The sequence below is a fragment of the Amblyomma americanum genome, chromosome 1 (genome assembly GCF_052857255.1).
Source record: "Amblyomma americanum isolate KBUSLIRL-KWMA chromosome 1, ASM5285725v1, whole genome shotgun sequence".
Taxonomy (NCBI): domain Eukaryota; kingdom Metazoa; phylum Arthropoda; class Arachnida; order Ixodida; family Ixodidae; genus Amblyomma; species Amblyomma americanum.
The window spans coordinates 254,754,902-254,775,062 of NC_135497.1; the positions used below are offsets into that span (position 1 = coordinate 254,754,902).

Here is a 20,161-nt window from a genome sequence, read left to right on the forward strand (position 1 = left end):
GTGAGTGAGTGAGTGAGTGAGTGAGTGAGTGAGTGAGTGAGTGAGTGAGTGAGTGAGTGAGTGAGTGAGTGAGTGAGTGAGTGAGTGAGTGAGTGAGTGAGTGAGTGAGTGAGTGCGCAGAAATTGTGTCACTATGAGCATTTTTATGACGGAAGTCACGTTAAGGCTAAGTTCGTCGCGTACGCATTCCTAAAAGACGAAGCAAATGTCTGGTGAATGGTTTTGCAGTACTTTTGGCATCTTGAAGGGAGCAGTAGCCTGTTAAAGTAACCTGGACACCGAATCTCTCCACTCCATCCAAACCTGCCAACAGCCCGCAAAGATCTCCACTTAAATGCGACACTTGTCACTACGAACTCGTGTTCTCGTGCCGAAAATCTCGCGTAGAGCCACGACGACGCCTGACGGCTACTCCGGCCGCCGCCTAGCGCGCATTTCTTGCGAACCAGGCACGCAGGTCTAATCCTATACACCGCTGAAGCCTGCAGCGAAAGGCACGCCGGCGACGCCGTGCCTTCGGACGCTAGCGACCCTCGCGCTGCGGCGATTCCAGCGTGCATTAATAAGATAAACACGGGGAACGACAATTTATCGACTGTCTTAGCACGCGAGGCGGATTACGCGCGCCTGCCGCTCGGCGGTCACGCCGGCATCTGATGGCTCCTTTGTGCTCGCAGACTCCAAGGCCATTCGTGGCTTGATTGACAACGGGGATCGGGTTCGGGCAGTCATTTTCTCTTCCGCCCACTTCGAAGCCATCGTTTCTGGGCTGCTGTAGCGATGACACGCGCTGTCGGCCGCGGGCCCCACCGCGCGCCACGCACGCATCCCTCCTCCTCCTGCCCCGCGGGGAACCTTGGCCCCATCGCGTGCGCTCCGGGCGCCGCTGCCCGCGCGGGGCCCACTGGCCGAGCGGCCCGTTTGTGCGCCGAAAAGCGGGCCTAACTGCCGGCTCGCGATGCACTAGGCCGCGACAGCGAGAGCGACGCGGCGTTTTCTCCGCCAGCGTATAATAACGGTCCTCGCCGAGCTCGGGGCCGCTCACCGCGCCATCGCGCACGATGCCAGCGGTGCTGCTCCGCACGAAGCTCTGCCAGTCTGCGGCGACCGGTTCCGAAATAAGCTGCGTGCGACGGGGTACAGGGAAAGAGTGCGTTCTCCATACGCGCCGAGATTCATGATCGGATGCGACTGTTGATGTGAGCGACCCTTGCGGTGGCGTGAGGATCAGCGGTTATCAAGAGTGCTTTTGGCGCAAATTTGCCGCCTTTCCGCCGCCACCCGCCACTACATGTGGCGTCAGGCGCATCGAGGTGTATACCCACCACCCGACTGGCGTAAGAGGTACAGTCTTGGTCAAAAGACTTAAGGCTAAAGGCTCTTCGCTTCAGCAGCACAACAGAGTCATTACGGCACCATTAAAGACCGAATGACCTTGAAATGCTATAGCAGAAGGTTTCTTCTTGCGGTAGAGAAGCTTCCTGCTTGACTTGTGTTTTGAATGATCCGCTACGCGGAGCATTCCAGGAACATTCATTTAGCTGCAGTTGAACGCTGTGGCCTGAAGGCTTGACCAAGACTGTACCTGAGAACCCGCAACGGCATTCGAAAGTGTATATAACGCAGGCAAAATCAACAGTTCTTCCCCTCAGTCACCAAAAAGCGATTTGATGCCGTGGAAAAGTTCGCAAGAACAACACAGAGTTAAGAAAAAAAATAAGTGCACTGGATGTATCAAAAATCTATCACGTACAGGTCATATGTACTACACACTGTGGCTTAAAGCCGCTCTTCTGTAATTCAGCATTCTTAACCGTCTTACCTTGACGCACAGAATTAATCAGCCAAAATAACACATTTGAACGATCCATATAACGCATAACACATTTTATTTTGCTTCTCGGACTACCGTGAGCTCTGCTTGAGTGGAAAACAGTCGTTACCGCAAAAGAGACACAGGAAAAATGTTTTCGAAAAATGTTACAGTTACGGCTGTGAAGTTTCCTAGTTCAGCGACATTTGGCAAGTGCCCAATTTCGTGGAAACGGCAGTGATACCACAAGAGAGCAGTAGTTTTTTCCGTCAAACTTCACAGCATCTGGCAGCGCTGCGCATTGCAAAACGACGTTTAAGCACTCTACCGACACTGCACTCAGACCGATTCACCATCCTCCTCGTGGCAACTTCTATCTAGCTATGTGTGAAGAAGGTCTGCAGTACTGTTTTTGCATCAAATCGGGATTATGAAGAGAAAATGTTTCGATATCTCAAAATGTTCGAGGTCTGTTTTTGTTTTTTTACACAAGTCCCATAGTCGTTGGACGAATCGACTTTGTCGCCTGATGGGATATGGTGTACCACACACGCTGTAACCGCCGATCTGCGAGGATTCCTTCGGCTGCATGAGTACGCGACCTTCCTTTCGACTTCGATGGGTGAGGATAATAATACTAAACCAACAAAGGCATTGCTGCTAGCAAAACCGCAACGGCTCATTCAGAAATACTTGATTATGCTATGACTCCACTGCAAGCACGCAACATTTCCTGCGCGTAAATTACACCGTTAAACTCGTCAAAAAGGCTTCTCATTGCAGAATAGTGTTATCAGAAGATTAAGTCAACAGAGATATCGGAAAACTTGGTAGAGTTCACCGTCAACGTTACTGTGCGAGCTTCCGCACAATAAAACATAAAAATAACGTTACTAGAGGCCTGCAGAAAGTCCGTAATATTAGCAGTGCTCATTCGCATACCTTCCTTCTTCGTGGTTACTGCAAGAAACAAACGGTAACGACTGGTGTCTCCATATAGACGCCACTACTGAAATGGTTGCAATGATACAGTATAGGACTATTCGCGTTCTTTTCGCTTCTCCCCTCCACATCCTGCCATTGGTTTGCTTTATTCAGGTCCCTTGAAGATCAACAGTAAGCAGTCGCAGTACAAGTTCTTCTCATTTACGTGTGAAATGCAACTGAAGCTGAAGTGTTTTAATGACGCACGTCGCACTTTCGGGGACAGAAGTACTTAGGACGCGCACAGCTTTATTATCTGCCGGTGGCTAGCGATCACGCTTGCGGAGGTGAAAGTAGGTCTCGCCTTCTCTCTAAAGTGTGCGAGTTAAATCAGGCGTTTGCTGGCATACATCGCAATCTCTATATACGCCTGGATCTTCCATGACGCGTCCTGGAGACTTTTGTTCCCGATAGCAGGTACATAGACCGTGGCACACAAGCAGTCAGTGGTTATCAATGGAAGCAAACCCGTTCTTGTGCGCAGTGCTTGATTTTGCAACTCTCTCGGGACATGCGCGGTTTCGCGTCCATACATGCACTTCTTTCAGGGTGGATTTAAGGGAAGAGGAAGGGGAGGCGACTGCCTCGTTCTCCCATTCTAAGCGAGACATTTTTCGCGGGAAAGTGCGCTGGCTGCCATTTCTTGACGAAGAATTGGTTCAAGCAGTGCACTGAATAGGACCGCCCTCCCTATCGCCCCCTTCAAGAGTCCATAAATCCGACTCATGCATGGCATTCTATTCACACTTGAGCTGCTTGCTCATGGCAATGTATGTCGGCCTGTGCCGTGCTTCGGACGCAGTTTTATTGTTTATGACGAACCGTTTCCACCCGCCCAGCAAGCCATTCTTGAACTTCTATAAATTGCTCAGGCTGTCCACGTGTGCGGTCGCTATCCTGCGGTATTCTTACCATGCGGAAGCATTACGAGAGGTGCCGCGGTGGCCAAACCGTCCAAAATTCTGCCGCAATGACACGTATGCCGCTGCAGCTGGTATAAAAATATACTAGCTCGCCAGTATTTCCATATAGGGAGTACATACTACACCGCGTGCACAGCCCATGATCGGCTCTGGACCAATGCGAACCGTCCGAAGTAAGCGATGCACACTGCAGCTGCTGGATGTCCCGCTGCGAGGCCGCTTACAGGCCGTCTGGCTGCTATCAACGCAGTGAGCAGCACCACCTGTTTAGAGATTTCAGGCTCATGGTGCGGACAACGTCGCATCTGTGCTCACACTGCATGTTTCTCGTCTCAAGAGCAGGCATAATTTCAGTGACAGTCACACACAACGCACAATCGAGCATGCAGCGCAGCATATGCGCGTTCCAGCTCCTCGGCCCCTTTTAGTCGTCTTTTCAAGTGTGCCATGGACTGGCCCCGAGTGACGGCTATCTGATTCAAAGGCGGACTAACTGCTTCTTCACGTCACTGCTTGCGTTCGGGCCCTGGAAAGACGGAGATAAATGGAATACTCGGCGGAAATGGTTGCCTGTATACTGCACTGCTGTGAATGGAGTCGGGCGACTCAATTACCGGCGTCGTTTGTCAGATTAGGACACAACTGCCGCACGAGCCGCATACCTGCTGCCGCTGGGCATCCGGAACCTCTTCGGCGGCCTTGCGCTCGTCGCTCTCTCTCCCCATCAGGTTGAGGCACGGAGCCGTCGGTGCGTTGAGAGCTTCCTGGACAGTCGCGCCATTCGCGTGCGCAGCGGCCTCAAGAGTTCCTCTCGCGGTTCCCTCAGGCGTGCGCCCGAGGTGTGTAATTTCCCCGTTTCTGTTTAACTTGGTAATGGCCGCCATGCCCGGCTGCGTCCTGCTTGAGCGCAAACAGCGGAAGCACATCTTCTGTGTGCCGCAACGAGGGACATTGCATTGTGGTACTGCGTAGCTCGGGCCCGAAGGCGAGTCGGTGTACGAGTCAGCACGACTGCGCCGGCGGTTGCTGTGAACGAAGGCCTGCATCTCTGTCACCGGGTGGGACAGCAGGCTCTCGCTCCCACGTTGCCTGCCGCGCACGAGAGCGAGGTTGAGAACGTCGTGCTGTTGGGCTGCACGTGCAGGACATTTGACGGCTCACGCTGGTGGCTCCGGCTGCAAAGGGGAGCATTCAGTGGTTCCAGTGGAAGACCACTCCCCCAATGCTAAAAAAAATTCATTAATGCTGCCCCAGCGTAAAATGACACATCTGGCATAAAATAGCACCATGTAGTTCTTAAGTTTTATAATCAGTCTTATTCCCCGGGGCGTCGCCGGCTGTTCATCACTGCTAGTGATTTGCCATATTTGTACATGGGCCAGTAAAGTGTGCAGTGGGGCGACAACATGTTTCGTTTCTGTTCATGCCTGCTGCGTGGTCTAAGACAGTCGCGATCGCACGAGTTAAGCGATACACTTCGGTTTCAAACCGAAGTCAGACTCTTAACTCGTAAGTGCGGCATACGGTGACGCCAGTCTTAATTGTCTGTACGGGGCTCAGACAAGCGCGGCTATTCATGAAATCCAGGCTCGGGTTCGATCTTTTTGATCCTCATGACGTCTTTCATAAGCTGCAGTAGCGCGTAGGCACGCCGCCCCTGTTATTTCCAGAACACTCTTATAGGAAATTTACAGCCCTTTTCAAAAGGCTAATTCGGCTGGTGTTACACTTTCTATTGGCTTCATACTTGGCCATTTTTTTTTTTTAAATCTCAGATAGAGATCGTTCGACAGTCCTTTTCCGATGGTCTGGATCATTTTTCGATTGGTAACGCAAGCGGCGCTAAAAATCAAATAACTAACAAATCTTCGCCTATTTTAAGCATCGTTTCGCCATTGTCGTGTTGGGATTAGCAATGCATCAGTGGACTAGAAATGGTCGTTTTGCCCATGCAACTTTCACTGTAAGCTGTGCATTTGCGCAAAGGCAGAAAAGGCCTCCCGCTCCTGTCCGTTACGGCTTGACGCAATGACGAGAAGTTCCCTTCGTTTCCCGCGGGGAAGCAAGCAGCGGAGAGGCCACGCTGGTTCGGCAACAGAGACTCGCATCGAGCGCTTGCAGTCGACACAAACAAGGGTGCAAGGCGGCTGCCGCAGCAGGGCGACGAGTTCCGTAGAGGGCATTTTGAGACGCCGCGCAAGAATTGCTCGACGCCTCGATTCCCCGCTTCCATCAGGACCGCGTGGCGACGACGCGACGCTCATAAGCAGCCCATTTCGTGCGCACACACGGCGAGACTGCAGAAGACGATTTTCGATCAGCGACCGGGCCAGCGGAGGTAAGGACACGCACGGCCGCGCTGTCTCGTCGCCGGAGGGATCGCGATGGGCTGCACTCGAGTGTTCCAGTAGGCCTGCACAGCACTCCGGGCGTTTCCTCATTGCGCGCGGCTTGCCGACCGGACTCGTATTACGCTCCCCCTCCTCTCCCCGCCATACTCGAGCGACCGAAAAGCACCGCGCCGGGAGCGGAGAATCAGCAAAACGCTGAGGAGAAAGCCATGTTGTTTCGGCTCGTCGGGTGCTCGCATACCACCATTATAGTTAGGCTTCCCATTTAGTTTTTTTTTTCTTCTTGCGGCTCCTGTTTTCTTTCTGGCGCGGTACGTATCCGGGCGTCTTGTAAGGGAAATCGGCCTACCGGCGTTTAATGGCGCCTCCGCTGACGACCCCATGCAAGGCGGCTTCTGCAAACGGTCGAGGCGTCGCACAACATCGACTCGACTCGTATGCCGGGCCACCACGCGAACTGGCGCGCAGAGCGTGTGATATAATGACGCATTCTTTCCAGCCCCGTGCATAGTTCTCCGCCGCTTTCACTTTCCTCTACCCGTGGCGCCGGCGCTCGATTTTGTTGTCCGTGAATGCCCGCGCGCGTCTTGTAGCGCCGCTTGCTTCCCCCTTCGTACCCCTAACAATGGATTTCTGCAGGCGTGGCCCGGCAGCGCGTGCGTGTGTGTGTTCACGATGCAGAACGTCTTCGGAGCTCTGTTCTTCCTTTCATGCCCGTACGCCCTCTTTCGGCCAAACAGCGCGTTCATCTACTTTTCCGACGCGCGCAGGTATTTGTGCTGGCTCGCCTGCTTTAGTACGCAGCCATAACTTCCGCTCGGGAACGAAGCGAGCTAGGAGCGAGAGCAGCGGACCCCACCCGGAAGAAATCGCGCGGCCTCTCATTAGTGCTTTCGGCGCCCATAAAGCATGGTGACCCAAGAGACGTCTTTACCATGACTATGGCGCTAAGCGCGGAGAGGGGCGTTCAAGGAAGCCTGCTCTTTGTGGCGCACGCAAGCTCGCTGGCAAATAACAAGAGCGCGAACCTGTAGTTGCATCTTCGAACTGGTGTCAGGTCCGCCAAGCACTGCTGATAGTCAACCCTTGAAGAACAGAGGGGAGAGCGTTTTCAGCGCCCAACGTAGCTAAACAGCGTGTGTGCAATGTCTCTGTTTCCGTCAAGCCTTTCCTGTGGGCGTTTCGGAACCATTCACAGCAGCAGGCCTGCTCAACTTGTTGTACAGCTCGTCTCGGCGGAAGGCTCTCTCGGTCACGGGGTGCACATACAACACGCACTGACGACCGCCGACGGCATTCATGTACGGCATAGATTTTTTACGTGGTGCTTGAACGAAATAATGCTGATCAAACGCTGGTGAAAGCAAAGGCTCTGGCCAATCACGAACCGAGCTGTATACAGAGAGCCTTGTGAACAACGACTTGGCGCGGGCGGGCCGCCATGTTCACCTGCCTTCCCGCAACCGTCGGTGTTGACCCGGTAAGCCTCCCATGGCCCAACCAACCTCCCCACAAGCGCTTCCGAAGCAACACCATGGCTTAGAGCGACGCTTGACCGACGAGCTCCGGAAAAAACTTAATTCGCTTGGTATTATTCATGACGCGTAAGATGGTCTCAACACGCGGACGACTTCGACATTTCTCCCAATCTAAATGCGGCCGCCATGACTATGAAGTACATGGTCAGTGGCGCCCTTGCAGAATCGCAACCGTTTATTTTTTCAGTACACCATCCTGTTTGCAGCCAAAGTTCTCGTAGCTTGAGCTGAGCTTAAGTAGCGGCTGAGCGCAAAAACATTCAAATAAATCTTCATCCACTTACTCGCAAGCGCACGTCGAAACTACTAGTATATGCACGAACGATCGTCAACAAAGGCACGAAACATATGCAGCGCGCACACGCCCTGAAAGGCTAAGTTCTAGCCTCCCCAACAATGAGCGAATTTTGAAGGTGATAACGCATTTCTTTTTATGAGGCAATGCGGTGCGCAGACGAACGTTCGCGCCCTGTCTCCAAATATTTCGCACACACAAGAAAGGCAAACGCTTCAGCACAAGGGGAGCCTGACATTCGTGGAAGGCTAGACGGATTAGGGGAACGCTTTCAGCGTGCAGCCCGCTTATAGATGCGTCGATTGCACCTTGAAAAAATGACAGCGCGGTCCTCTGAACTGAACGCTCAGGCGGACTGTATACGTGCCGCGTCGCATCGCGAGATCCCGTGTTCTGCTGACCACGCGTGTATCCGCTAACATAGCCAGGCTTTAAACGAGGCGCGATGTCAAGGGCCAATTAAAAGCCGCCAAGCTGCGCCGCCTTCTAGGTCGTGCGAATCCCCGTTATTGCTGCATGTGTCCACCCGGAGTCCCACCGCTCTATAAGGGAACAGCAACTGGCCCTATTTCTAAGAAGCGGGGGAATAAAAAAAAATGGCAAGAAGAACGAAACGCCTGAACTTCCAAGCGCGTTCCACCGCAGCAGTGCGTTGGACAGCCGCGATGGTCGATAGCATCGAAGCCACCGGCGCTACAGCGCGCAGCTCACAATGGCCGCGGACCCGCGGAGGAACGCTGGAGTCTCCGTCGGAAGAAAAGGCGGCGTCGCCAGCGTTCTTTTCCTTTCCTCGCCTTCCATTGTCTCTCCTCCGATGCACGGTTTTGTCCCCGCTTATCGGCACGCGTGGCGTTAACAGCGCAGCGGTCGGGCCGAGGCTCTTGTTTTCGCTCTCTTTTCCGAGGCGGCCGCTTTTGCTCCCGTGCGTGTCGCGGACGGCGCTGACAATTTTCGAGGTTTTCGAGGCGCGTAACGGTTCAGCGATCTCGAGGAAGTGCGAGGAGACCCCCCCCTTGCCGAACAACGGAACCGCGAGCGCGCGCAAACTACGAAGTCTGGCCACGTGTAGTAGGCCGCTGGAAAACAGGCTCGCGTGTACATTCGTCATGCGCACGTGCTCGGTCCTCGCATCTGTGGGCATCGACGCAGCATATTCCTGTCGAGCCAAACTACAACGACCAGAAGGCGGGAGAATCCGTTTCGATCCTAATATCGCGTGAGGAGTTGCGCGTCTGTGAGCACGGTGAGGAGGATTATGTGCGTGCGACAAGACTCGTCACCGCTTCTAGCCATCTGCGCTCGTGCAGCTTTGTGCGGTGGAAAAAGGTTTACGGGAATGGAACTGCGACTTCCAGAATTCCCTCCTCGTCCTAGCTCATTCGAAATCGAAGGGTGATCTCTAGACGCACACAGAGCCAATAGAGTGAGTTGCTGTGACGCAGTCACTGTGCCGCTCAATTTTGGAGGAACTGAGATACATATTGAGCTCATATGCGACAGCAGAATCGGTTGTGCACTGAGAAGCCCCGTCTCCCTTACAAAAAGCTGTATCGTAATCCCCTTGTAGAAATAAACATACACTCGCCAAAAGCTTCGCCGACAAGGAAACAGGACGTTTCGGGGCCTGTGCGGGTCCCTTGGATCCATTGGAATGACTCAATGGCGGCTACTCTGCTTGTATTGATACACCACGGAATGGATATTGAACGCGCATTGAAGGTGTGTTGAGCCGTAGGGTCACGCGTCGGTGCGTTTGGATCACAGCAACAAGTTCCATTCATTCTCTCTTTCAGATGTTCCAATTTGTTTCTTTTTCCTTCAGCCGAAAGTGTTCAGAAATGAAGAACGGGATGAGGACGATAAAACTTTATTTTGTCAAGGATAAATTAATTGTCAGATCTTCGGGTGGCGTCAAGTCTTCTCTTTTCCTCCTCGACCTTGGGGATCCGTGAAGTGGCATGTTGCGGCTTCCAATGCCTGATGCTGGGAACCTTCATTTAGACCGGGCACTTTGCCATATTCAACTTCAAATTATTTTACCTGAACTAAAAGTAGGCCAAGGTGATAACGGTAAGATAATTATCGCATAACTCAAGTGAACTATTGATCTCAGCACTAGCTTTCCTAGAATACAGGATGGAAGACGTTGTCAGGCCATCGCATAAATGCACTCCAGAATGCATTATACTCTAGGATAGAATATGGACCGAGCTGCATTCCCTTTCACGCGTTCAGCTGCAGTCGGGTGAAAAGACGTCACGTTCTCTGCATTTCTAGCGGAGAAGTGCGGGGATCCTCCACTCCCAGCAGGTGTTTTCAAGACACGCGTGCCCGCTCCCTTGGCCCGCGACGTCGGGGTGAGGAGACGGCGACCAGGAGTCATTTATCGTGCGCAGCCATTGGAAGAAGCTGAAAGCAAGCCCGCGGCGACTCGGTCCTCGCCAATGGCTTCTTGGTTTGACCATTGGCGCGTGACTGGCTGGCCGCATCCGGAGGAGCAGCGGCTTTCGGACGCCGCAGCCAGAAAGAGGGTCGATGTACCTCTTCCAAACAGATCCCCCCCCCCCCCTTCGGGACTTCTTGTTCGGCAATTCTCTTCAGTGTTCGCACCGCCGAAAGTGCAGCCACAAAAAAAGAGAGAGAGAGGGGACAAGAGCACTTCCGTTGTTTTCGTTTGTCAGCTTCGCCTCCGCCGTGTATCGAGAGGCGCCCGTTTGCAAGTCAAAAGACTGGCCGTGTCGCGCGCCGCGTCGACTCAAAGGGGCAGTCGCCGGGCAGTCGCGTCGTTTATGTTCGAAAATTGCGTAGAAACCTAGAAAGTGAAATGGTGTTCAACGATCTGCGAAGGGGCGCTTCTAGAATCGGAATGGCTACGGCTGTCCTTCCGGTTGATGAGGTCTGAACAAAAAAGAAATAATAAACGTCCGAGAAACGTCTGTTTGACTCGTTTTCATCCACTTTAGCGTGTAGCCACCTGACACAGTATGTGCAGGCACACACGTCATGCCCCAAAACGCCGCTGCTCCTCTGCAGGCGCTAGCATCGAGATAGATAAGCCGGTGTCCCGCATGGCTCCGAGCTTCTCCAAGGCAAGACCTTGCGTGTAATCTGGCTGGTTATTTCCGGCATGTGTAACTTAGTAGAAACGAAGAAGGTACAGCTGAAAGGCAGTTCACCCAAATTACCAATTCGAGTAAAGTCTATCACATAATTACCTATTCTGTGCTCACCGCGCAAAAGCTTTATCCGGGGCGTCATCTAAGCACGCATCCCTTGCCATAACGGCAGCGAGAGCGTAAACGGAGCAGGAAGTGGGGCTGTAAAATGTCTCGATAGCGTTAGCACTCGTGGCACGAGCTAATGCCACGTTTCTACAAAGGGCGTTTTGCCAAAAGTAAAAGAGGACCGCGTTAACAGTCCACTGCTACAGCTGCCTGGCCACATCAGATAAACGAAGAAAAGCTGAAATGCAAGGTAGCGCCTAACGTACAGGCGTATGCAGCCACTTTGGCGCGTGGCTCCCGGTGGCTGGCGGATATCTCTCATCTCCATAACGAAGGGCACACGCGCACAGCGTCTCGTAAAAGGCAGTCTGAACAGCTTCCACGAGGCAACTTCTTTCAAGCGGTCGCATTAAAATATAAAAAGATACCCTCAATCGAGCGATTTTCCTTTGCGCTGCAGCTTCCTCAGCCAGATGGCGGACTCCCCTCTCGCATCGGAGCCGCCGGTAACAAGGCTGCAGATCTCCGTGCCGAAGAAGATCGGCCACGTCCGACAGTGTCTCAAAATGGGGTTTCGCAAGGCAGCTAGTGGAACGAGGTTCACTTTCCTTCACCCGGGCTAACTCGGCACCTTCCACGCATTAAATGAGGTCTGTCGCGAGAAAGAGCTCCACTTGTATCGTTCACTTAACAAAACACGTTGTGGGGCTAGTTGGTGTAGCATAGTTCCTCGAAGTTCTTTATAGCGCTACAAAAAACAAGGACATAGGAAGAAGTACAGAGGACGGGCACAGCGCCCGTCCTGTGTACTTCTTCCTGTGTCCTTGTTTTTTGTAGCGTTATAAAGAACTTCGAAAAACTTGTATCGTCTACCAACAATCTCCACCTGCACGCCGGTATGGGTGCATGAAGTTCGCCGTCCTGCACCCTCCCTGTGCGTCAACGACGCTGTTGCGAACGATGTGCATGTCTTACTTTTAATGCGGCCACGTTTTTGCGACAAGCGGCCGACACTGCAGTGCAGCCTCTAAGACGGTCTGCATGTCTCTACATGTCTCTCTAGCACTGCGTGCCCCCACGGTTCACGAACTGAGTGGTGCGCAGTGGCAAAAACACTCCCAAAGCTCTAAGCATGAAACGCTTTTAGCTCCCATTCTCGGCAAATGCAGGCGAACATCATCCGGAAACAGCGGCGAGCTTGAGGTCGAACGTGGAACCGAGCTCATCCGAAAACTTTCCAACTTTTCCGCGAGAGCGGTAGCCAGCAGAAAATGCTTCAATCCCGAGCGCGATTCTAGTCAGCGCCGGTGCCAACAGAGCAGCTTCGTCGCCTTATACCACTGGGCCATCGCCGCAGCCTTTCGATCGGTGTGCTGTTGTTATTCGTGTTGTTGTTTCCTCAAGAGGATAATGGCGCGTACCCACTACGGGCGACTGTTGTGTTCCTCCTAACATCATCTCGCGCGGCGTGTTGTAAATCGCCGTCTTCGTCATCTTTCACTCGTTGCCGGCAATGCTGTCGTCGAGGCTGTGCAACTGAACCGGTTGAGTCGAGATAGAAAGACTCGATTATGTCTCCAATGGCAGCTTTATGTAGCGCCTCACCAAAGTGAGAGGGCGGCCAAGGTGGCCAAACACGTGGTCGACGAAGAGCAGGCGAGTGCTATGGCGCGTCAAACAGCGAAAGCAGCGAGGGACGCTGAGCGCGCTGCCCGCCACGAAAAGCAGAAGTGGTTGAACGCAGCAGCACGCAAGGCACCAAGAGCAGCGAAGGAAACCGAGCTCACTGTCCGGTTAAATGCCTTGACATGTACCAGGGAATGGAACGTTTTCGATTTTACTATGAGGCGCCACTGCAGCAATTGCCGACAGACCCTCTGTAAGGTTAATCCCGTCTGCACATCGACAAACGGCACCGTGTGATTTTCTGAAATACAGGAAAATTAAATGTCCATTCTTTTATTCTTTTCAGCTTCCAAGCCTTGCCCCCAAAACTTTCCCTTTTTGAGAAACCTTCATCGCCTCTAGTATAATTGCTTCACGATCTCGCTGGTACAGCAGGTGTTCATCAGATTAAAGGTCTCCGCCTTCATTATATTCGAGGGAGAAGCGGATCAGCCGCTGCTGGAGCGCTTGGAATTCGCAGTGACAGAGTCAGAGAGTCACAGCGACAGCGCGTATTGCGTAACACGAATTGGGATCTCTTCCCACAATTTTACAACAACTAAGGTCACGTGTCTGTACTTCCGGCTACGGAGTGAGCTGTAATTTTGTTATTGTTCACGCCGCTACACAGTGTTTCCACTATGTTTTTATTACAGGCAGCTTAAGCATTCGCTCGCGTACTGCATATATGTATGGGTAGGTCCCTTCAATACCACCGTTGTTGTTTATTGCGATCAATTTGCTATCATAAACGTTCCATTCGTCATTACCCGCTGCGAGGCTATAGTAACCCGCCCTCCAATCCAGTTCGCGCTACTCGTTATCGCACATCATTTTGTCTGTATGCACGCTTGTACCACTGCGACGCGGCAGAATTTTGAAACATTTTTTTTATTTCTGACTGGACACCACCTTAATTGTTCCCTACGTATAATTATTGTGCACGCAACGTTGTCGAGCGCCGGCCGTAGAAGACGAATAAGATAGTGTTTAATGGCTCTAGTGGCGCTGTTTTGTTGTGTTTTATGCAGCTGATTTTCGACACGATGGGCTCCGTGCGCCGTCGATGTCACAGGCGCTTAGAGACTGGTGTATCCTCCAGGAGAACCCTCATTAGAGCGCGAGAGGTGACTTGAGTTGGGCGATAGGAGCGCGCGCGACGGTGCGTGCAGCTGCAGCTTCTGCAGCACTGCGGCTGGCAGAAGCAAAATCTAAGACCCACTAGTGTCAGATATAGTTAGGGTGCACGTGACTCACCAGATGCATGTATAAATAGGACCGGTCTATTTTATCAGTTTGTAGGCAGTATTGCGTGCCAGAGCTGCTGATCAGAGCGCGCCGAGTCACAGAGTTCACTGGAGTAATAAACACCTGTCCCGTTTCGAAGTGCAAAGCTTACAAGAAGGGTGCGCTTTTCGAATGGCTCATCGTGGCGCAAGGTATACAGGCCCTTCTACGCCTTCCTGAGTATATAAAGCGCTCGATTGGTGAACTACGGAACGAAAGAAGCGTCTCAAATTGTGCTGTTCAGGCTTGTGGGTGAATGCCACGACACGGACACAGAAGCTGCGCGCGCGCAGGCGGGAACACCGTACCACGATCCTAGCAACTACTGTCACTTTTCCCTTCCTTTCCTCCGGACGACTCGTATAGGACGGAATCTAATACCTGCAGTCCGCCTAACTATAGTGTCAGATGCAAAGAAGGCAACGCTAGCGAGCGCAAGAGACTCGTGAGCAGAAACGAAATCGCACCCCTCGCTTGCCAACCGTGTTTTCCTCTCGAATGACAAAGCTTTTATTGATTCTAAGTATCAGACAACAAACAATGCCAACAAATTCGACTGCTGAGTCGAAAGTATACAGCTCGAAACATGACGGCAGCCGGAGAAAAGGGGGGGGGGGGGGGGTGATTCACGAGTGTACAGATGGAAGTAGTCTAAAAGGGAACACGCCAGTGCATCCCGACTCGGGTACGTCTTGCGCCTAGGGCTTTTTTTTTTTAAACTGCAGAAGCCAACACCCCACCACAAGCGTCCATTTCTAAGAACAGCAACTGGAGCAGTTGAAGAGCCGTGATGCCAAGGTCAATTTCTGAAACAGCATTACACACCAAACGAGCGCACTGGTGCGTACAGTTGCAGCAGACAGACAGCGGGGTCGCGCATGCGACGTCTGCAGAGCAGCCACAAGCGCGCAGTCAACCCGCATCGTCATACGAGCTCGCGCGTATCGTTTCACATTGCTCTGACCTCTACTCTCTCGATCGCTGAGGACCATTCTGTCGCGCCGGCTACGTGAACAGACGTCATGTATATACGCGTATATCTACCAAGTGACGTCAATGTGACGGCGCCTCGGAGCCCTCGACCTCGCCGCCCGGAGGACGTCTTCGCCGAGGCGTCGCGTGGAGAAGGGCACGCGGTTGACAGAGCCGCGCTCCACATTCGTGCGTCGTCCGCCTGCGCGCGCGGCAATTAGCGCCGATCGGTTGAGGGGGGGGGGGGGGGGGGGGGGGGGGGGGGGGAGGGCGCTGATGCGAGCCTGCTCCCCCGACCGCAGTGCCAGGAATGCGGCACGCTTTGTTGGCCGCGAGGGCGAAGGAATGTTTGCGCTGCGTGGCCGGCTCATTTCGATGCGGCGGCGCGATAAGCGTGTTGATTAAAGACTCAGCCATCCCGGGGCTGCTCCGCGCCGCCTCACGCTGTGAACGCCCTTCATTAGTTCCTCCCGCTGCCTGGGCAAGGAGCGCGTCGAAAGCCGTGACGACGCGCGATGCACCGCGTGCAGTGAGAGTGTGGAAGAAGGGGACCCGCTTCGATGAGAAAAGGGAGAGCGCATCGACAGTTTTCCGGGGGACGTTGAGTAATAGAGAACGTTCTCCGTTTCTCACGCAGCCAGCCGAATGTGGACGTCTTCCGGGAACGTCTACCGCGGCCTATATTGTCGCCAGACACCGTAGCTGCACAGAAGCGCAGCAGACTACAAAATACGGGACAGGAGTGGCTCGAGTAACATGAATGCGTCGCATATCGCACGAACGCTAAACGACGCGCACCAATTGAAGGCCGGCTGTCAAGTATGCAGCGTGCGCGCGAGTTGCTGCTTCGCGCGTGCCCCTGCCATTCGCAACGCCTCGGGCGACAGGAACAGCGTCATCGCGAGGCACGACCGATGGCAGGGAACTGCCACTACAGAGCTGCCGCCACGCCTTCGACAAGCATCGGCTGGCCTGCGGGAATGGGAGGCCGATGCAAGCTGTTCTCGCTTGTACGTACGCCCGTAGAGGTCAGCAACGTTTTAACGGCAAAGCCTGACCTCTATCTAGCTAATGAAACCCCTCTTACCTGTTGTTTGACTTTGAGCACGGCGACCAATCTTCTTTCTTTATCCCGAGAAGCCCGAAAAAAATAAACCAGTTTTTTTTTCTTCAGCACCTGATTATTATCATTAAGTGGTGCTATATACCATTAATGGGCCTATACTCTCAATTCTTCCAAAACAAAGGCTATGTCATTTACACCCAACACGCGCAGACACGCGCAATATTCTTATTCTACGAATTTTATGCCGTTGTCCAGGGATGGTGAAATTGATGACCTCTGATGGCTTCTCCTCTCATACTAAACGAATTGAACTGCGGGATATACAGGGCGTTTCATCTAAGACAGTACACTGTCTTTAAAAATAGGATTTTTTGCTTAGTAGAGCGCTTTTCGCGGCATAGCATTGTCAGCGGTGTAGTACACCAGAATGCAGGCTAAGACTTGCTAACTACTGGCTGGTTAACTAATATTGATCAGTTAACTTTTATTTATTACTCTTAGGCTCCTTAATTATTGACAGGCGTGTAGCCCACCGTAAGTAATATCGATATCAATTTTTAGAATTTCGAAAACCTTGTTACGCTTGCGCTGTAGCCCAACAAATTTTTGGCTATAGCGCGCCAAAATACATGCGTTTTGGAGAAGCTTCCAGGAAAAGCAGCCTCCCGAATGCACGTAACTCGTCGAAATAGCCAACATTTTTTGGGCCACAGCACCGAGGATAACAGCGTTTTCGAAATTCTAAAAGCTTATAAAGATATTACGCACGGTATGCTACACGCCTCTCAATAATTAAGGCGCCTAACACTAATAGTTAAAAAGTTAACTATTCAGTATTAGTTAACCAGACTGCTAGTTAGCACGTCTTAGCTGTATTCTGATGTACTTTACCGCTGACAGCAGTATGCCAAAAAAAGCGCTCTTCTAACTGAAAAAGCCCGCTTTTTAAAAACTGTGTAAAGTCCCAGGTGAAACGCCCTGTATGCGCGCACTTGGCTTCACCTGCCGGCTTTCGAGACAGTTCAGTGCCGCACTTGCTTTCGTAAAGTTGTGCATGTCCATAGGCTTGCCGATTCTGGAGAAGGCGTCTGTTGCTTGGAATGGCACTTGCGTATCGAACTGTGACAAAATCGATTTTTACGCATATTCCAATGCCGTTTTCCCTGCGCAACTTCCGGCTCTTGTTCCAGACTGAGTAACTGATCGCGTCTGCCTACGCTTAACTGCCGTCGGGACCGGGCACATGTAATTTTCTTGTACTAACTCTTTTTGATGGCCACATTATGTGCCCTCACTCAGCTCATAGCGGATATTCAATTCCGTGCCCCGCGAAAAACAATGAGGGAATGCGGACTGTAAGTTTCTGCGCTTCTCACCGCCCACTCCGCTGCAAAGCATACAAAAGTTGGTCAGTTCTTTTGTCTTCATCTTGATATCTTCCAAAACTCGCTATCTTCGTTTATATTTCATGCTCATGGCGTCCCATTCTGACCAGTCCTTTGTTATTGCATTTAACTTCGCCTTTATAGCATGCTGTTTTTACTTCATTTGTGCCCACCGTATCCTGTTTATTTCGTTTTTGTCTTTCTTAATTCTTATTTCACTTCTATGTGAATGCTTGCATCGATATTTTTAAAGCTGCGTTTTCTCGTTTAATTCGTTTGTGGGATGTTTTTCGTGTGATGTGTACCTGTAAATCGTGCTTTTTAGGCGCTTCGATCAGTACGAGGCGCCTTCCTTACTGAAATCATATCTCTGTGTTATTTCGCTCTTCTGCTAGATATGCATTTATGTTGAGTGTTTATGCGCACGTTCATATTTTCATATTTGTGCTGCAGTGCCAAAGACCACACGGTTGTTCCAGTGCACGTTAAATAAAGTTTTCTTTTATTTATTTTCTATTAATAATGTTATTCAATGCTATCAAAGGAAGATCTTGCCAGGCTAGTAGTTAGCTTCAGACGAAATTAGCTCGCTGGAATAGATGGTATATCGGGTTTACCGTGGCAACAGAATTTTCACGCTCTGTTTTTGATTAACGGATTTTTTGAAAAACGCTGTAATACCATAAAAACTGAAAGCTGCTATCGTAAGCAGGAAAAAAAAAGAACTCTATTGAGAAATATCGACTGATTTCTGTCCTGCCAATTCCATCGCAAATATTTGAGAAATTCCTATCTGGATGCATGATGTCTTTCTTAAACAAATTGTCTGTCCACTCGCATCGTCAATATGGATTTATTAAAGGAAGGGGTACTGCATTACTTCGTGATGAATTTTCCTTTCTTTTCATTTCTTCTGTTCATTAGTTCATTTTCTGTAATATAGGTGCGCCAGCACAAAGGCTTGAGCTGTTCTTGGCGCTATAAATAAATAAAGATTGATTGATTGATTGATTGATTGATTGATTGATTGATTGATTGATTGATTGATTGATTGATTGATTGATTGATTGATTGATTGATTGATTGATTGATTGTAAATTTGCAGCGGGTGAGGGGAGGAGACCTTTTCCTTGATTACAATTTTTACCCGAGAAAACCACACTAACCTTCATTTCTTTTTCAATTACAAAAGATGAAGCAATCCAGTGTGCATATGGTAACCACTGTTCTCCCCGCCCCCTTTATTTCAAAGAAAAAAGAATAAAATCAAAACAAACCTGCCTCTTAAAATGTGCCCCCATAAATTTGCCCTTACTGCAACCAGGTTGTCCCCGACACACCTGCACACACTGCAATGTTTAGAAAGCACCACTTGCTCTGAGAATTTTTGGCCCGAAGAGTCGTGAATGCGAATTCGTTCGACAGCGTCCAAAGTTACTAGTATTCGATTTGATACGTGCGCGCTCTTGACTAATAAGGGTGGTAAATGCCAGGACGGGCCCGGCTGGCTACCTCACCATCTCTGCTCCCTTGGTGGCCATGTTGCGTCATTGTGCGCGGCCCTATTCTGGAGAAGGCCGGAGGAGTCGTGCACTGCGCGCTGTCTAGCCGCGGCCGCTTCCTGGCACCATTGTGTGAGCGGAAGGCCGCGTTCGGGAGCCCGCTAGACGAGGTCGCCTCGGCGCGCGCCAGTGATACGCGCGACAGGACGCCCCCTCCGGGTCAAGTGCCGCCCCGTGCCGTGCGCCCACCGCCACGATTCATCTTGCGCCGGGCTGTCTGTTTCCAGATTCACACAGCGCCGGGGTCGCATGGGCTGCTCCGACTACCGTACACCGACTCGGCGGCCCTGAATCACTGCACTGATGGCGTCATGAGAGCTTTTAACTGCCGGCATTTGGTGGCAAAACGCCTGGATTCATAAGTGAACACGAGTGGTGAGCCTGGAACCTTAAACAAGGTTTGCTAATGCGCTTTTGTCTCACAGTTAATTACTTGCTGCAGGCATTGCAGTGTTATGCAAGAGCTAAGCACACTGTAAGCCCACCAGCTTATTTGTTAGCTTGCCCGTAACTGCGCGTACAACGCATGATGGGGACAGTTTATCGTCGGAAGCACTTTGGGGAACGGTCAAGTAATTTTTTTTCTTTTGCGAGCGCCGCTGTGGCTGAGTGATTATGGCGCTCAGCTGCTGGCCCGAAAGACGCGGGTTCGATCCAGGCCACGGCGGTCGAATTTCGATGGAGGCGAAATGCTAGAGGCCCGTGTACTGTGCGATGTCAGTGCACGTTAAAGAACCCCAGGTGGTCTAAATTTCCGGAGCCCTTCACTACGGCGTCCCTTATAGGCTGAGTCGCTTTCGGACGTTAAATCCCCATAAACCCATGAACCAAAACTAAATCATAATAGTTTCGGCGCTCCTTTGCTTGAGATGTGTTTGCATTAAAAGCTACACATAGTAAACCTTTTTCATGGGCTAGTTGATTGAGGATCTTTTAAATAATAGTTAGAAATGATATAGATGTTATAAAAGCATGCCTGGCTTCATGTGACGTCATTAAAGTTGAGGAATTTGCGCCCCTCTCCCGTCGCTTCTGTTTTTTCTCCGCCTCCGTCTATTAATCGCACACTTATTTCAAAGCTACACATAGGATTCGC

General features: G+C 51.5%; 1 protein-coding gene across 1 annotated transcript in view; it reads right to left on the bottom strand.

Annotated features, from left to right (window-relative positions):
* The window catches only part of LOC144114946 (calpain-9-like), a 57,829-nt gene extending 38,690 nt beyond the window's left edge, over positions 1 to 19,139 (bottom strand). The window contains exon 1 of the mRNA XM_077649005.1: positions 19,021 to 19,139. Within this exon, the coding sequence (XP_077505131.1) occupies positions 19,021 to 19,044 (24 nt within the window). The 5' untranslated portion in view covers positions 19,045 to 19,139. The remainder of the gene's footprint in view (positions 1 to 19,020) is intronic.
* Positions 19,140 to 20,161: the final 1,022 nt, after the last annotated feature.